At 28.4% G+C, this 18,332-nt stretch overlaps 3 protein-coding genes across 3 annotated transcripts; 1 reads left to right on the forward strand and 2 right to left on the reverse strand.

Moving 5' to 3' along the window:
* Positions 1-2,325: 2,325 nt before the first annotated feature.
* Positions 2,326-2,956, reverse strand: LOC106768010 (dirigent protein 1). The gene has a single exon (XM_014652975.2). The coding sequence runs from the start codon at positions 2,924-2,926 to the stop codon at positions 2,381-2,383; it is 546 nt and encodes a 181-aa protein (XP_014508461.2). The 5' UTR covers positions 2,927-2,956; the 3' UTR covers positions 2,326-2,380.
* Positions 2,957-6,713: 3,757 nt separating this feature from the next.
* On the forward strand, positions 6,714-10,728 carry LOC106769288 (protein high chlorophyll fluorescent 107). The gene is made up of 8 exons (XM_014654844.2): positions 6,714-7,330; positions 7,428-7,571; positions 8,242-8,547; positions 8,643-8,702; positions 8,872-9,117; positions 9,586-9,696; positions 9,782-9,958; positions 10,192-10,728. The coding sequence occupies exons 1-8, from the start codon at positions 6,797-6,799 to the stop codon at positions 10,573-10,575; spliced, it is 1,962 nt and encodes a 653-aa protein (XP_014510330.1). The 5' UTR covers positions 6,714-6,796; the 3' UTR covers positions 10,576-10,728.
* A 4,372-nt stretch (positions 10,729-15,100) lies between these two features.
* LOC106766528 (probable N-acetyltransferase HLS1-like) lies at positions 15,101-16,868 on the reverse strand. The gene is made up of 3 exons (XM_022782991.1): positions 16,641-16,868; positions 16,242-16,372; positions 15,101-16,098 (listed from the first exon to the last, which is right to left on the reverse strand). The coding sequence occupies exons 1-3, from the start codon at positions 16,827-16,829 to the stop codon at positions 15,225-15,227; spliced, it is 1,194 nt and encodes a 397-aa protein (XP_022638712.1). The 5' UTR covers positions 16,830-16,868; the 3' UTR covers positions 15,101-15,224.
* Positions 16,869-18,332: the final 1,464 nt, after the last annotated feature.

The raw sequence follows: 18,332 nt of genomic DNA on the forward strand, positions 1-18,332 counted from the left end.
AGTGAAGAAACCTTTTTATATTATTTTTAACTCATCTTCCTTTTTTCAATAAATATTAGCGCAGACACACGCGACTATCTTCACTTTTTATATGATAATAAAATATAATAAATTTCTTATTATTATTGTTGTTATAATTATGAAAAAATGTAAATAAATTTTTAATGTGAATAGTTTTATAATAAAAAATATTAAGTTTAAAAAATGTTTAAAAAATGATAAAATTATAAAATAATTACTTTAATTTTAAAAAATTATTTAAAGAGAAAATTTTAAAAACAATTATCGACAGAAGATAGGAATTTCTTTTATATATAGGTGTATGGTATGAAATATAAAGTTGATTATAGAGAAAAAAAAAAAAGAGAACACTTTATTATTTAGACTAATTTATGCGTTTTATTCTTTATAAGAAAATTTTTATTTATAACCTAAAGGATAGAACCCAAGAAAGTAGTTAAATCTCAGTAAATAATCAATCATATGTGTAATTAATCAATCAGTCAAGAAAAATAACAAATCAATATTCAATTATTTATTCATGTCTCTTTTTTCAAAGATATCGTGTCTTTGTGTTTTTTTATTTGTAATGATTATTTTTATGGTGTAAGTATATAAAAAGTTAACAATAGGTTTAAGGTGCATCAATCTAATATTAGAATGATCTAGTAATATAAGTTACCTTTTGAAAAACTTTAGTATTCTTTTAAAACAATGTAATTATTATCTCTTAATTATAAAGGACTCTCACATGTGTATTTATTTTTTGTACTATAGTTATATAATTGTGATAGCATTATATATATGTATATATCTTTATGAAGTCGACGTGTGATATTTCTTTTAATAATTATTTTATATGTGATAGCATTATAATTGTGATAGTATTTAATAATATTATTTAATATTTTTTTCATTCAAATGAAAGTTTTATTAATTAACGAAGATAAATTTTATTCTGTTATAATTTTAACACGAAATCAAAATGTATTTCTCTAACAGAACAGTGGAGGTGTATTTTAAGAAAGAACATATATTTCAAAAGTAATATATATATATATATATATATATATATATATATCAATTAAACAAAATAAATTTATTTCAGCGGTTTATATTTTTTAAACAGGGAAATAATTTTAGCGTTTTAAGTGATAATCTATTATTTAAGTGAAAAAATTTGAAAAAAAAAAAAAACTATCTTGGATGTTTTTGTTTCAAGTCAAAATTAATTTTTTGGCCGAGCAAACAATGCAAAAATGTAAAAATTGGTAAGAAAGGAAAATAAATACAAGAATTTTAAATAAGTTCATGTTACAAGTAATTATGAATTTTAATATTTCAAAATTAATCAATAATTTATCATATGACAATTTATTAAAAGAAAAAAAATGAATATAAAACTTAAACGTGTTTCAAATAATAAAATGTTTTTCATAAACATGACGTAAATAAACATAAAGCACTCCTAAAAAGACTTAAAAATTACTTCATATTTATAGACTTTATCTTAAATCATTTGGTAGTTGGAACTCATCATATTTATAGACTTTATCTTAAATGAATATTAAAAATTTTCAATAAAAAAAATAGAGACCTTATTACTCATATCTTAAATTTATTCAAAGTCATATGCATAAACTCCTTATATTATTAAGATTTCAATAACATGTTAAAATTTTGATTTACGTTTTTGTATGTTGATAAAATCGATCTTCGAACCTAGAAAGCATGACTGTTTCTAACTATAGTGATATAGGAACCCTGATCGTATTAAGTAAAAATAGGTAAAGATTAAAAAAAATTAACTCTAGAATAATTTAATCAAATTTATTAAAAAAAAAAATAGCATTTGTTAAACATGGGGTGATGGTCCAAAGTTGGAGCACAAGAAAGTCCAATGCGAGAAGGAAAACAAAATGAAATCCTGTAGTTATAATTTTTCAACTCATCCAAATATCTATAAATTCCGAAATTTAACTAATCTTAACAAAATTTGGTGTGGAAAATTTTAACGTATCTAAATATTTAGTTTTAAGAAAAAAAAATCCCCTGAAAAAAACATATATACACAACACTCATCTCTTGGAGACATCCCATAAAATTGGAACTATACAGAACACTTAGCCTTCGCCCTGTTTTTCCCATGTTCATAACAACGATAAGAATTTGTATAACATCAAATTTCCATTTGAGTAATACATCAATATGCAGATATTATTTTTAATAAATAAAATTATATATTTTTATAAGTACTTTTAGAACTTATACAGAAATACTTAGAGAAATTTTAGAATATTTGTGTATGACAGGTATATATTGTAATTAAAAGGATCTGTTGATAGAAATGAAATTCTAGAAAACATAACAGTGAGTTTTCTCAGTAATGTTTGAGTGTTACATTGAGTTTAAGAGTGGCCCTAAGAGTAGCTATATCCATAAACTCGGTTTCCATAATTCCGTATCCTTTTACAAACCTGAAATAACCAGTGCCAGACACGACTCCGAACTCTCTTTCCTTCATTGTGAAGATATCAGATCCCTGAATCTCCAAGCTGCTACCTTTGAATTCCCCACTGCTGAATATCACAGAGAAAACCATGTACAAGCCTTTCCCATCAAGTTGCGAATTTATGTACATACCCTGAGCTCTACCAATCAGTCTTGAATCGATGTTCGGTCCTTCTGTAACTGGGTCATCAACTATCGCCACAGTGCCAAAGTTTAGGATGTTGGAGACCGCTCCAGTCTTTCCGGCAACAGTAACCGCCGTGGAGTGGTCGCCGGTGAAGTGATCGTGGACGTAGAATATGAGATTCGTTTGCTTTGGTTGGAATGTGGAAAATGTGTGGGCTGCGTATAGGATGGTCAAGTTGAAGATGAAGAAGAAGAGGTTCGAAGTTAGGTTCAGTGGATTGTTCATCATCCTGTTTTGTCTCTGGTCCCTTGTCCCTTGCTTGGTTTTCTACCTGGTGTTAATTTAATTAAGATGCTTTAGGGCTGATTAATCAAGGTTGGATAATTAATTAATTTAATTGTGGTGGTTCAAGATGCTTGTGTGTTGATAAACCAAGATTCCAAGAGGAAAGTGACAAAGGAAGTTCATTGGGTTAGTTCATATTATTCTTTAATTTGGATGGTTAGAAATTTAAGAAGACTTAAAGTTATACATTGCATAGAAAATAGATAAAATGAATAATACATAAATAGAAAATTTCATAAATTTATTGTTTCGATGCTTTAAAAAGTTATGTTTTGGTCTCTTAAATACAGTTTATTTACAAGTTAAAGATGGTTTATCTCTCTAATATCAGTTAAAGATAACAAAAATATTTGTCTCCACAATTACGCAAGTAAAACTTGTAAGAGATATCTTATAGACATGTTTAATAAAGGATAAAATCCTCATTTGGTCCTCATATCTATGCACCAGGTCAGCTTCTGTTAACATCGTGAGTGATAATTTAACGCTGAAGACTTAATTGTCTCATTTTTACAAATTATAGGATCAAATTGAGACAAAAAAAAAATATGATAACCAAATTGAGATTACCATACAAATATGAGAACTAAACGAAAGTTTTAACCTTTAATAAATATTGTGGGTATTACTATTTAATTATATATGTTTGCTGATGAATAGGCCAATCCGTGAATATGCTAATAATTATTAGTTAATTTTATAAGTTTTTTTTTTAAACTCAATTGATAAATATAAAATTATTAGTGAATGATATATTAATCATGAAATAATGGTTTAAAATTTCACTTCATGTGTTTTTTTTATATAGACAAATGAAACTGAAGTTATTTGATAAGATATTAATTTTAAAAATTTATATTTTAATACAACTCAATTAATTTTTTTTTATAAAGATTTTACAATAATATTTTATTAAGTGATTGATTTAAATTGTATTTAAAGATTGTTATTTTTGTCTAAATTTATATTTTAAAGATTTGTTATATGTGTGAGATAGTTTTTTTAACAATTTTTTTTATAACACATTGTGATTAATTTATTTTAAATATTTTTTTTAAAATAAATTAAAATAAACGTAAAATTGTAACACATATTATTAAAATATTGTTAAAAAATTTTTATCTACTAATATTATTATTATTATCTTTGAATATTTTTTTTTACAAATATCTGACCAGTGTCAAATGGAAAAAGATAGTTTGACCTGATTTAAAAAAACACTTATTTTACACTATTTTTAACAAACTAATAATATATATTATGATTTTAAATTAAAAAATAATATAATTATAATTATAATATTATTATTTATCGTGTCCAATGGTAATTTATTGTGTCAAAGTATTACTGCTCGTATCAAAGTAACCTGAAGAATTTTTTTATACGAGACGGTAACAGGTAGGTCCAGTGGTGGAGTTTAGTATAAACTTAGAGAGGCTTTTGCGTCCTAATTTTTTTTTCCACGTATATAAAATAATATATAAATACTATTTTTCAATTTTAATATATTTGGTTCATTCATAATTTTTGTAAATCAAGTTTAACACCAATAAGGCATTTTCAGACAAATTGTCATTAATCGGTTAACCCAGGTAACAACTAGAATATGTGTGGTATAAAGTAGGTGAAAAATAGTTTAAAATTGTTTATTTTGAAAGTATTTTAGAAAAGTGTGTCCCACGGTAAAATAAGGATACAAATAAATGATCACCATTAAGATAGCTTGAGAGGGAAGTGTTTTAATATGGAATGACTCACATGAGGGAAATGTTTAAAAATTCATGATGAGTTGAAAATCTCACTTTGTATGCACTATAACAATAAACTTATTGTTTCAATATTTTGAGTTGAAACCTGATATGTCATATAAGATTATTCATGATTCATTAATGTCGAATCTTTCTTTATGTCATATCTTTAAAAAAAAATCTCACACAGAATTTAATACAAAAGAAAACATTTTCTTATTGAGACTAAATTATAATTGCCTTTTCTTTTTTATAAATTTAGATAGATTTTGTAAATATTTATAGATATCTAAATCTTTTCTTCGTTAGTCTTTTTAAATCATATGTGTAATTATGTTTTGCATTTTTTATCCTGAATTTATCACACTAACAAAAGTTGGAGCCAACCAAGTCTTCTTGGAGGGTTTGGAATGTTATAGAAAATGTTGTTTGTTGATCAAGTTTTTTTGTGTAACTAGAGTTAGTGTTTTTTTTCTCCTTTTTATTTTATTGATAAGAAAAATAAAGTGAGAAGTGTATTGCGAATATATAAAATATTTTGTATAATTATATGATAAATTTGATATTATTTTATAAAATTTTATAAAAAGTTGTTTTCAAGTTTAATGAGACACACTACCATTAAGATCAATCATTATATATGAAATATTATCTTCTTTAGAATTTATAATTATAATTGTTCTTTAAAGACACTTAAAGAGAAAGATACAATTATATAAGTTATTTTGTATAATTATGTAATAAAATTAACATTCTTTTATATATTTTTAATAAAAATTATGATCTTTTAAGTATGATGATTTCTAATGTTAATCATAACATCAAAAGTATTATTCTCTTTAAAGTTTGAAACTCTGTTATAATTTTATTTTTAAAAAGTATTTCAAAAAATTGAAAGAAAAAATATATATTTAAATTAATATGATTTTAACTCATACTATAAATTTTTTACGAAAGAAATTCAATTTACAATCGTTACTTTATTCTCGTAAAATTTTATATTTCTTCCTAACTTAAGTTTTAGATAGCGTTTTACGACTCGTCAAAACTAACAAAAAATTATTAGAAAAATTATTTGAATCCTGTCAAACGAATATCATAAGAACAATTTTATTTTATAATTTTTTAAATTAAAATGAAATGTATGATTGAAAACTATTATTATGTTGACTAATTTATTTTATTTGCAAGACTTGTTAATTTTAATAAAAAGTAAAATTTAAATTATTATATAATACAAACTCTAGGTTATGCGTATGGGTATTGTAACTTTTTTTTAAAATTGAAGAATAATATGTATGTCGTGGTGTTGTTGAGAGATATTTGTGTATATTGCATGATATGTTTCCTAAAGCAGGTGATGTTTTATACTATAATATATGAAATATCTAAATGATATGTTGTCTTTTTGCAATATGTTTTACTAATCACATAACTAAAAATAAAAGCTAAAGTGGTGATAAGCTAAATAAGTTTTTTTGTTTTTTATGAGTGCTTTTATAGTATATGCAAGTAAACTCCATCTCACGAAAATTGAGGTTAAATCTTATGAATGGTATTTTTAATGAACCAAATGAACCAAAGAAACAGTAAGTAAACAGTGTTAAAAGATAATTTGGAGAGAAGTAAAAATCGATTTAGAATTATCACTATAATATATGAAAAGTACAACTAAATTTTAGAGACAGGTTGTTGACATTTGTAATTAATAATTTTCTACACCCATCACATTCGATTATTTCTCCCAATTTATTCATCGTTTACGGTTTATCCACCTTTGTAAAATCAGGAACACGACCACACATGCCAATCACGAACCCACACGTGTGGCTAAAATCTGCATTCAGGATGAAGGCCTCAGCCACATAAGCCACATAGTTATGTGGATAATTTCAGTCCACTAAGACGTAGCATGTACAACTACCAAACTACCCTTTCACTTGAATCACGAACCCATCTTTGCGACTCCAGCAGAGGGTAACAACGGTAATTCCACTCTCACTCTTCTTCTTCAACGATTGCCTGTACGTAGAAAACACGGGACAGTTTAGACCGTTAACCAGAAATGAACGCCGTCCCTTCTTCTTCCTCTTCCGCCTTCGCTTTCGTAACTCAGTCCAAGAACCCTAACTATATCTTCAAGCTCACACATAAAGTACCCATTTTGCCCTTACACTCACATGCTCCGTGTTGCTCTCTCAGTGACTCATCCTCCTCGTACACCACGGTGCTGGACAAAAGTGCCCTTTCATCGGAACAGAATTACAGCAATGCAGTTTCGCCCGAAGACTCGGGCTCCGTGGATGCCCTTGCGGTTCGCCGGCCGGTGACGGATTTTTCCGGCGAAGAGGAAGAAGAGAAGGAGGCGGAGGAGGAGGAAGAGAAGGAGAATGAAGCGGATGACGGTGGTGACACGAAGGCATCGGCGATCGACGCGGGGCTCGCGAAATTCGCGAAGAAGATGCCCATGTTTGAACCTGAGAGGGTGGAATCGAAAGAGAGACCCCTCAAAGTGAATTTGGACTTGGCGTTATACAGGGCGAAGCTTATGGCTAGAAGAAGCTTTCGATATGAAGAAGCAGAGGCATTGCTTCGAAAGGTGTGGTGTCACGTTTTTCCTTTTTTTGAAGTTACTAGTTTGTTTCTGTGGAAATATTGTCAATTTCTTTTCTGATGGTTTTGAATGGGAATGGAAGTGTATAAGCTTTTGGCCTGAAGATGGTCGACCTTACGTGGTACTTGGAAAGATTTTGAGCAAGCAATCGAAAACAGGTGAAGCCAGAGAGATATACGAGAAGGGTTGCCAGGCTACGCAGGGTGAAAATGCTTACATCTGGCAGGTTAGTGTTCTAGTGTGTTTTGCATGTGGTGATCACGCTTCACACTCTCTAGCTGGCCACGTTTTGTTTACTGGTTGCTTTGCCTCCTTCAAATCATTTTTTTCCAATAAACTCATTCTGGTGATATGTTTGATTTCCTAAGAGAACTACATTTAATATTCTCTTAATTTCGTTTATGCATTAATTAAAATTCATCTTTTAGGGAAACTAATATAAGGGAATTTTTATAAATTAAATTATGCATAAACTAATATTAGTTTGTGGAGAAACTTATTTCATTTTTTCTTTCTTAGAAGTTTTCCCAAATAGGCCCATCATACTCCTCAGACAATGAGTCAATTGTTAAAGATCGGAGTGATCATGTTACCTCTGACTATATCTATATTTAGTATTCAATCAAGTTTTTTACTTAGTTGATAATAAACTGGCAACATCAAATCCCAACATGTTTTAAAGATGTCCCTTCATCTTACTTAAAATCTCAGATGGGCATAGATGTGACTATAATTTACCTGACCTGGCATGCATATTTCCTTTGAGGCATGTACTAAACCTGACATTATTTCAGCTGCTAAAAAATAATGTTAGGAGTGGGGGTGATGATTTCCGATACTCTGCTACGTTGAATTTTAACATCTGAAATTAATAAATGCAAGTTTTGTTTGGACAGTGCTGGGCTGTTCTTGAAATGCAAATGGGAAATTTCAGGAGAGCAAGAGAGTTGTTTGATGCTGCCACGGTTGCTGATAAGAAGCATGTTGCTGCTTGGCATGGATGGGCAGTTCTAGAGTTAAAGCAGGGAAATATAAAGAAGGCAAGGAGTCTACTCGGTAAAGGTCTTCAATATGGTGGACAGAATGAGTACATATACCAAACACTTGCACTGCTTGAAGCTAGAGCAAAAAGATATCAGCAGGCTCGTTATTTATTCAATCAGGCCACAAAGTGTAATCCTAATAGCTGTGCTAGTTGGCTTGTAAGTCATGGTTATACGAGGGATATCGTTTATCAATTAAACCTGTATGTAGTTCTTGTTATCTCATCAAATCATGTTTATTCTTTCTAAAATAGAGTTGGGCTCAAATGGAGGTGGAACAAGCAAACTACCGTGCTGCTAGGAAATTGTTTGAGGTTGTATTTAACATTACGAGTTCCTCTTTTTGTTTTTGTTTTTTTTTTTCTTCTAATTCATCTGATTGGTTGAACTAGACAGACTATATATTCATTTGCTTTTATTATATTTTGTCATTGCGTGACTTATGTTTTCTTTCTTCTGTTTTTTTTTTCTTCTTTTTAATAGAAAGCAGTGCAGGCTAGTCCCAAAAATAGGTTTGCTTGGCATGTATGGGGCGTTTTTGAAGCAAACATTGGCAACATTGACAAGGGAAGAAAACTTTTAACGATAGGCCACAATCTAAATCCAAGGGATGCTGTTCTACTTCAATCTCTTGCTTTATTAGAATACCAACACACAACTGCAAACCTTGCTCGGGTTTTGTTCAGGAGAGCGTCAGAATTGAATCCAAGGCACCAACCTGTTTGGTTTGTAAGGAATTTCTTTTCTTGGATCATTTATCGTAAATATCATTACCCAATCTTTTATTCCCTTTTTTTAATGTTCTGTAAACTAAGTTTGACATGATGAGGAAATTGTGCCATACATACTCTATTCATGATGTGGTGCTGACTACCAGGAAGTAAGATATTTTAGAAAAACTAAAGGGGATCAGAATATGCCACTTCTGTTTGTTTTTTTATTAGTGCCATATATTTATTATGGCATTCATCTTACTGTCGTTATCTAGTTCTGGATCCTAATTAATGTTTCAAAGAATATACTAATTCAACATGAAAAATAGTTTATCTTTCAGATTTAAAACACCTTGTTGCATGAATCATGACTTCTATTTTACTGCATACATTTGATTCCCACATATAGATATTGTCTTTTTACTTTTCATATATATACAATTTGAAAAGAGAATGATTGACCAGAAAATTTGGGGGCATGTAGGCTTGGGGTTGGATGGAATGGAAGGAAGGAAACATGAATAAAGCCAGAGAATTCTACCAAAAAACACTCTCAATTGATCAGAACAGTGAAACTGCTGGCAGATGCCTTCAGGTGCGTGCATATGATGAATCTTGTTACAACTCGAGTCTCTACATAGCTTAATGATCACTTGATGTGACGATTTTCTCCAATGCAGGCTTGGGGTGTTCTGGAGCAGAGGCTTGGCAATCTTTCAACTGCACGTAGATTATTTAAATCCTCGCTGAATGTAAATTCTCAGAGTTATGTGACATGGATGACTTGGGCAACAATGGAGGAAGAACAAGGAAACTCCGTGCGTGCTGAAGAGATTCGTAATCTCTATTTCCAACAGGTATCTGTCGTATATTGGAAGAAATTTTTCATGATCCAGGGACCGTAATAATCTCAGACCAATTTCTACTTGACACATAATTTAACATCATTTATTGTTTCTTGTAAATTAAAGGATTGCACGGTGTAAAATGTAGATAATTTAACTTTTGATTCTCTGTAATAAGTTGAGATTGAGAAAATATCCTTGTGCGCTGCTGACATGAGAAACTTTATTTGTTGCATATGGTACAGCGCACAGAAGTTGTAGATGATGCTTCATGGGTTATGGGATTCTTAGATATTTTAGATCCGGCCATTGACACTTTAAAGACGCTCCTCAAGCTGAGCCCAAATTCCTACAACATGCCATTTAATTCTTTGAGAAATATTTCGGGAACAGATAAAAACAGTGACGATTTTTCTATTGAAGACGATGATGAGGATGATGCAAATGGTGAAAGTGACTTCGATTTGGATGCTTTCATTATGAAAAGACTATCCTTAGATTCCTCCAATCTGGAAGTTCAGTTGGAAGCACCCAAAACTTCTTCTGAGAAGAGAATTCCATCTGGTAGAAGGATATGGCGACCAAATAACACAATTGCTAAAGTCCAAGTCCAAAGAAATGTTGTTTAGTTGTTGTCTTGTAAAAAATGATTTTATTTTAATAGTGAGTGACCGTGGCATGTCACGACAGGTGTTTTGCCTTGTGTTGAACAACAAGGCCTTAGAAACGAATATTTTTTAATACAATAGAAATATACTAATTTCTCATTTAAGTTTTTTTAATTAATCCTAGTCATAATATCTCTTAAATTTGATAAAATCTCGAACTTTCTCTACCTTTAATGGAAGATCGTAGAGCAAAGATTAATTCGGTATTATAGTTCTGTGATAAAAACTCTTATAGCCTTTTAACTTTTGTTTTGGTATTCTATCTCTTTGTTATTGTTGTTTCAATTATTTTCAGTTCATAATTTATTGTAATGAACACCATCAAAATTGAAAAAAAAAAGAAAAGAACTTTACAGTTAAGTGAAAGAAATCTGCCAGATTAAAAAAAAAAAAGCTAAAAGACAGGCATACAATTAAAGTGAATACTTATCAGTTCAGAGAGTCAGATCGAAATAGAAAAATAAGAAATACTCATTCTGTATATAACAACTACTCTTGACAGTTACTACGGGGAAAATGTATCCGAAGTTTACGAACTTTCCATTGACAAAATGTCATTTTGTGGAATTTGGACGTTCAAATTCAGTAGTTGAAGTGAGCTTTGGATTCCAAGGAAAACTATTATTGATGCATTTTTATTAATGGTGTACAATTAATTTAAATTATTAATTAATTAATTTATATATCTGGATTTATAATTTGTTTAATGTCTGGATTTTTTATGCTTTATCTGGACTTACTTTGTGAAAAGCATTTAACATGCGTTTATAATTATTTTTTTATAGAAACAACTAATTATATGTATATAAATTATTGAAATAACGTATAAGTTCAACCTTTAATAGTTAATTATAAAATACTTAAACAAGTTCTTTTACAAATTAAAGTGTATATATATATATAGATAGATAGTCTATATAAATATGTGATATCATAAATACAATTTACATAGAGATATTGCGTGATTATTCTTCCCTATGTTATGTCTTGTACGTGTGACATCATTTATTGATGTTCCAATACATAATTGTTATACAATGAAAAATATATTAGACAGGTAAACTGATGAAATTTAATTTAATTACTAATAAATTAACGTTTATTATTTTAAATATTACATTACATTTTTTAATCTCATCTAAAAAACTATCATTAATCTATTTGTTAATTATGTTTTCAACTTCACTCAAATTTATAGAAATTGAAGAAACTTATTTAATTGACTTTCACAAAATAAATATTGAATATATACTCAAATATCAAATTCAAACATGAAACCTAATAAATTAATTAATAACTCATAAGGTTACTTACATACCATTGTTATAATTTCTTGATACAATTATATAAAATCTATTTGGATGACATCGTTTAAAAAAGATAATCAATTTATTTGATAAATTTAATTTTTTATAAAATTGAATGGATTGTTTGTATGAAAAGAATAAGATAAAAATATAAAATTTTTTAGAAGATATTTTAAATAATCAAAACAATCAAGTTTGAATTCACTTAAAATTGGAGAAGATTAAAATTTCACAGCTAGACACTTTCCTTTTATACACATACATACATATTGAAAAAAAATTGTTAAATATTAAAATTTGACTAATATTTTATTGGAAAGTTTAATTTAAAATTTTATATTTTAAAACAAATATTCCTAAAATATAATTTTATGTTGAAAGAGATATTTAATTATTTTATCTAAACAATAAAACTGAAATATAAAATATTTTAATTACTCTGTCAAAATAAAATATTTGAAAAAATGAAAAAAAATTCAATTATAAACAATTTAAATATCAAGCTTTTCAATTTTTAAAAATTATAGAAATTTCTTATCCAAATACGAAGTAAAGTTATTGAATTCTTTTTATGACTTTTCATCTCAAATATTTATTCTATGTGATTTTCCATATTAATTAAACATGAATACTTCATTTACATAATGACTTTTGTAATTCAACACACACATTGTAATACACTTTTCTTATGAGTGATTACCATTCATATGATCATTTACATTTATTCAATTCAATTAAATCTAAACAAAAAAATACATAAAGGTTATATTATCTAATATAATTAGTATCTTACAGCCAGTAAAATATTTTAATATTTTAACATTAAGTAATATAATTAATGTCAAACTATTAACATCTTAACTTTATTAACTTTAATTAACACAAATCTTTATGGAGTTTAAATTATCAGAGAATAATTTAGAATATAATAATAATAATGTAACAATTTTTTTCATAACTAAATACCAATTTAAACTTTAATCCATAATTAAATTATAATTTTTTACTAATAATAAAGACTATTTATATATTAATAAATTTATAAAATGATGTCTAATTTATTCAACATAACGATTATTATTTTATTTATAAATTTACTGTTATTTAATAAAAAAAATTTGCAATGATATTTGCAAGTGAATACTAAGAACTCAACTATTTTTAAGGAGAAAAGATAATATTATTCAAATTAAAATTACGATTGATAAAAATTGATCAATTACTAACTAGTTTAGGAAAAGAAAATATTGAAGAATATCGTTAGATAGAAAAGGGTCGAAAGAATTTAAAATTTTGAATTTGAAAAAGATAATGAATTTTCAATAAACTAAGAAATAAATAGTTTTAAACATAACCCTCCCTTTTTTTTAAAATATATAATTTTCGATCGTCATCTATCTTTTCGAAACTTCATTCTCTACTTTTCCTAAAACCAGTTCATATAGAAAATAACCTTACTACATATATTCAATTATAAAATTAAATTATACACAACAAATATAATTTATCATAGAAGTACTTATTTAGGTTGTTTGTTTTAATAACCCTTATTCATTTTAAAAAATAAAAGATAATGCTTTTAAGGAGATATTATTATGAATTATTTTAAAATATGTGAAGGAAAAGGAAAATTTATATAAATAAGAATTTCTGATTAGTAAAACTAAATTGAATTACTCTTATCACTCAACTAACTGAATATTTCACAAAGAAAAAATGATAAGGATTTTAGATATATTGGAGATAATATTAAAAAATTAAAAATTTATTAATATGATAAACTAATTAAATTGTAATAAATGATGAAAATGAAATATTTTTTCATGTATAACCTTTTTAATTAAAAGTATTGTTTTTATTCTTCATTTATTTTTAAAAATGTATTCTTTAAGTTCCCTAAATTGGTTTTCATACATATAAAATACTCTTATTTCATATTCAATTATTAATTTTTTGGTACACATAATAAATATCATTTGTTACTGAAGAATCTGTTTAGGTTGTGTGTAATCGAATATATACCTTTTATTTTAAAAATAAAAGCTAATAGCTTTAAAGAAATATTATTACGAAATAAAATATATATATATATATATATATATATATATATATATATATATATATATATATATATATATATATATATATATATAAAGATTTTTGGGTGCAGATACATTATTAATAACTAATATGATATTATCTTAAGTAAGAAAAAAGACAAATTTATGAACTAATGCACAGATTTATGATGGTATATATCTATAGTTAATTTACCATACATGCACTAATTTAAATTATTATCGTAAAGTTTATTAATAATATAATAATCATATTACAAACTATTAATAGTATAAAAAATACTTTTAGTTTTATATAATTTATATCTTTTAAATCTAATTATATACGAAATAGCTATATATACGTACACAAGTTATATACATAGCTAAAGAGGAATTATATTTATACATTTTAATTATTTCTATTTTATTTTCTTTACTTATCTTTCTTCCTTTTAGAACATATATCACTTATGTATAGTCTACGGTGAATGTTTATACTTTTCCTTATGCAAATATTTCTCTCAGTAGATCTGCTACACCTTGAACCGTTGCATCAGCATCTGTACAACTGATTTGAATTCCTCGGGTCACCAAAGATTCGATGCATCTGTACAACTGATTTGAATTCCTCGGGTCACCAAAGATTCGATAAGCAAACCGCACCACTCTTACCTTTTCAGGTAACCCTATGATTCCATATGAGGGAAATGGTGTTGAATAGTAATAAACAGTATCACACACATTAACGTAATAATAAAAAGGTCGAATTTTCAACGATTAATCTATTGGAAATATGTTATAACTTTGAAAAAAAAAAACTGTTATTTGAAACAGGTAACTGGGTATCTTTAAGTTCAGTCATGATTCATGAACCACGATCGATTCTTGAAGTGTGGTCTGTTTGAAATTTTGCATCGTAAATTCCAAGAAAAGCATGAAGGTATTTCGATTTTCTTTTATATGTTCAACCAACGAATGATAAACAACAATTTAAGTCCATCTTTTGAGATATAAAACTGTTGCATTTACGATTCGTCTGTCTGGGTTGGAGAAAGAAAAGACCGAAAAGTAAAGGGAAAAAAAAAGGACATGAGGATGTTAATCATAAATGTAGTTCTTCAACTAAGAGATAATTTGAAGTCAATGGTATACATAATAATTCTCCATATGTTGAGATAATTAATGATGCTAGAAGCCATCTCAGATGCAACAACAACAAAAGTAGCTTCGAAAAGTTATTGACCTAAAAATCTCTAGGGTCAACAAACACATTCCCGATTTGTCTCTTAATCAGCAGTTCATCATCCTTTTCGTCACTGTGGCTTGAAATTCTTTTCGTGTACCAAATATCATCGATACACGACATGGAAGCTGTTTGAGGGATATGGTTTACAAGTGGATCACCAAACCCTAGCTCCGTTATAACCACTGTGCAGTCCTTCAAACTTTCTCCCATCCTTGATGTGAATCTCCATATGGACTCCATTAGCTCCCCAAGGTTCTCTCCCTCTCCGTGGAGCCCATAGAGGAAGAGAAACCCAAGGGGCCTGCACAGTGAGTCACTCACCGACATTCTCAGACAAGGGAAGATTTTGTCTCTTGCATGATTTAAAGTTGTGTGAAGAAACCTAAGTGGCTGAGACTTTTTAAGTTGAAGCTTGTAAGCCTCACAAGTATTCCATATGCTAAAGATGATCCATGAGCTTGTGATTTCATTGGTAATAATGTCTTCACTCTCTTCCTTTCTCTGCAAGTTGAGTAAGCCTCCCTCTTTGTAATAACTCACCCAGGTGCCCAAGCTGAGATTCTCCTTCAAAATACTATCCATGTCTAATGGGTAAAGCTCTTTGGCCATCAGGGTTCTTCTGTATAAGGAAATTGCCTGGTCTATGTTTACCTTCTCAATTTCTATATCCTTGGAAATCTGTTTTGCAGGGAAACTAATTGGATGCACAAATATGAAAAGTGAGCTGAGGCTCACATATTTGCATTTGTTGGTAAATAGGTTTCTAGAGGCATCGTTGTTCTTTTCAGTTGCCAAGAATGCATATTCAGCCCCATTTCTCAGCATCCATTCTTCAACCGAGGTGACAAGTTTCAGTCCAATCCCCTTTCTCCTGCATAGATGAGTAAACGTCGGTGGTGTATTATTCAGTGCAACACTGACCATATTGCAATGTGATTCTTCATACCATGTTCAAAGTTTTACATGATAAATCAAACAGATTGGGTGCATTATATGATGGCATTAATCAAGTACCTGTGTGAAGGAGAGACCCTAAGGCCTAGTATGCAACCAATCTTCAGCAATGATTCAGAAGGAGTTCTCAAACTCTTAATGCACCCTCGAACCACACCCACAAGCTCCTTGCTTTCAAGCAGCTCAGCCACCTTATGAAACACATATATGATTAGTACAGTCATCTGCTGCATATATTAGTAATGTGGTATATGCATGTATTTGAAACAGACAAAACTTTCATATATAGTAGAGTTTAAGTATAGAAATGGAGTATATACATATATATACATATATATATGAAGATGATAGTTGGATAATACATATTCATAATTAACTAATTGAACCCAAGTTTCCAAGTTTGGATTTGGAGAGATAATCGTGTAAAGGGGAAAAAGATATAGGGTATTAGCTACCCACCAACATAACATGAAGGGGATAGAACCTAATCCTAGATGAAGGGTCAGCCATCATGTTGGTGAAAATGGAGACCCCCTTTTTAGTCCCAATCTCACACTTCCTCTCAAGCTTCCCCACCACCTTAACATCTCTACCTTCATCAAACTCTCTTATATGAAGCCTACTCTCTACACTGAAAGTGTCAACCATTTCTACTCTTCCTAAGCTAAAAGAAGCAAGTGATGTACTTCTGTGAACTGAAATTAGGAAAAATTTGTGTTCACTCCCAACCATCCAACTCACGCGACATCCTTATATATGGTGAAAAACCATTGGTTGTTTGTTCACGTTGTCCTATGATCTGGTATCATCTCGATCAAGATATTCCGTTAATAACTATTTTATCACAAAACGCAACTTGATGCATCCGTTGAAAATAGCATTCCTGTGTTAGTTTTTATTATTAAAGGCTGACACTATTTATCACAGTCGTTGCCATTAGGACAAATACAAGTACACAATCTACACGGGTTGCACCACAAAACTGAAACAGTAACCTTTCAAAATGATCTACTGAATCTACTTATAAAGATTTTCACAACTTTATTCAAGCTTTGTCACTTAAAAAATCTGTACATAGCAAATGATAATGACATACCAATGTCGTTTGCGATACACCTAAGAAATCATTTGTTATGTGTCCAAACCCTTCCAAGTCCTTCGACACAAAACTCCACGAACTTAATTGCTATTTCAACATACAAAGTGTTGATTCTAATGATAATGCCGATGATCGTTTACCCGGGTTTAGTTTGGGTACTGCATGCTTGTTCATTTTTTTCAACGGATTTTAATCTCTTCCTAATACAAAATCAGCGTTATATGATAATTTTTGCTGACGGTATTTTGAAACCACAACTTTTTTACTATTATTTCACATTATCACTTAGTACTATTCTCTCTTTCTTTCTTTTAAAAATAAAAAAGTTAAATTTTATCTATATAAAAGTTGTCAAATTGTCAAATAACTTTTTTCAACAAATTTCAGATATGAATAAGTGTTTAGGTTCTATAAAATATCTGTTTTTTTTATTTCTTTAAAATTTAAAGTGTGTTATTTCTTATTCATAATGATGCTAATTTACTATTCATGTATTAAATTAAAAAAATTAAACCATTGTTTAAAAGCGGCGAATCTGAATATTAATACTATGATAAAATGTATGCATATGTTATTAAAAGACATTTTTAGATTTTCAAAATAAAGGTAACTCATCATCTTAAAATGATTATTGTATTCAAAAAATAATTATTAAAATTAAAATTTAACAATTCTATATAAGTATTAAAAAATAATTTTAAATTTTACAAGAATGAAAAAAAAAAATAAGAATTACAATGAAAACTTACAATTTTATTATATAGATTAAAAATATGTTCCAGTATAATTAATATTTTAGGTTTTCTTTACCTTAAGTTATATAAGATAAATAAATAAATAAATGTACACATTTATTGAAAAAAGATCATAAATAAGATAATATTATTCCACCTATGCTTATAATTATTGGTTAGAGGTTTGGGAAATAATGATTTCATGAATACATTGGAAATAAATGTATATAAATGATGGTCCGAGGAATACATTAATGTTGAAAGAAAATGTTACAAATTATGGTTTACTGAATACATTATTGAAATAAAATGTATATA

The sequence above is a fragment of the Vigna radiata genome, chromosome 7, assembly GCF_000741045.1.
Source record: "Vigna radiata var. radiata cultivar VC1973A chromosome 7, Vradiata_ver6, whole genome shotgun sequence".
NCBI classification, from domain to species: domain Eukaryota; kingdom Viridiplantae; phylum Streptophyta; class Magnoliopsida; order Fabales; family Fabaceae; genus Vigna; species Vigna radiata.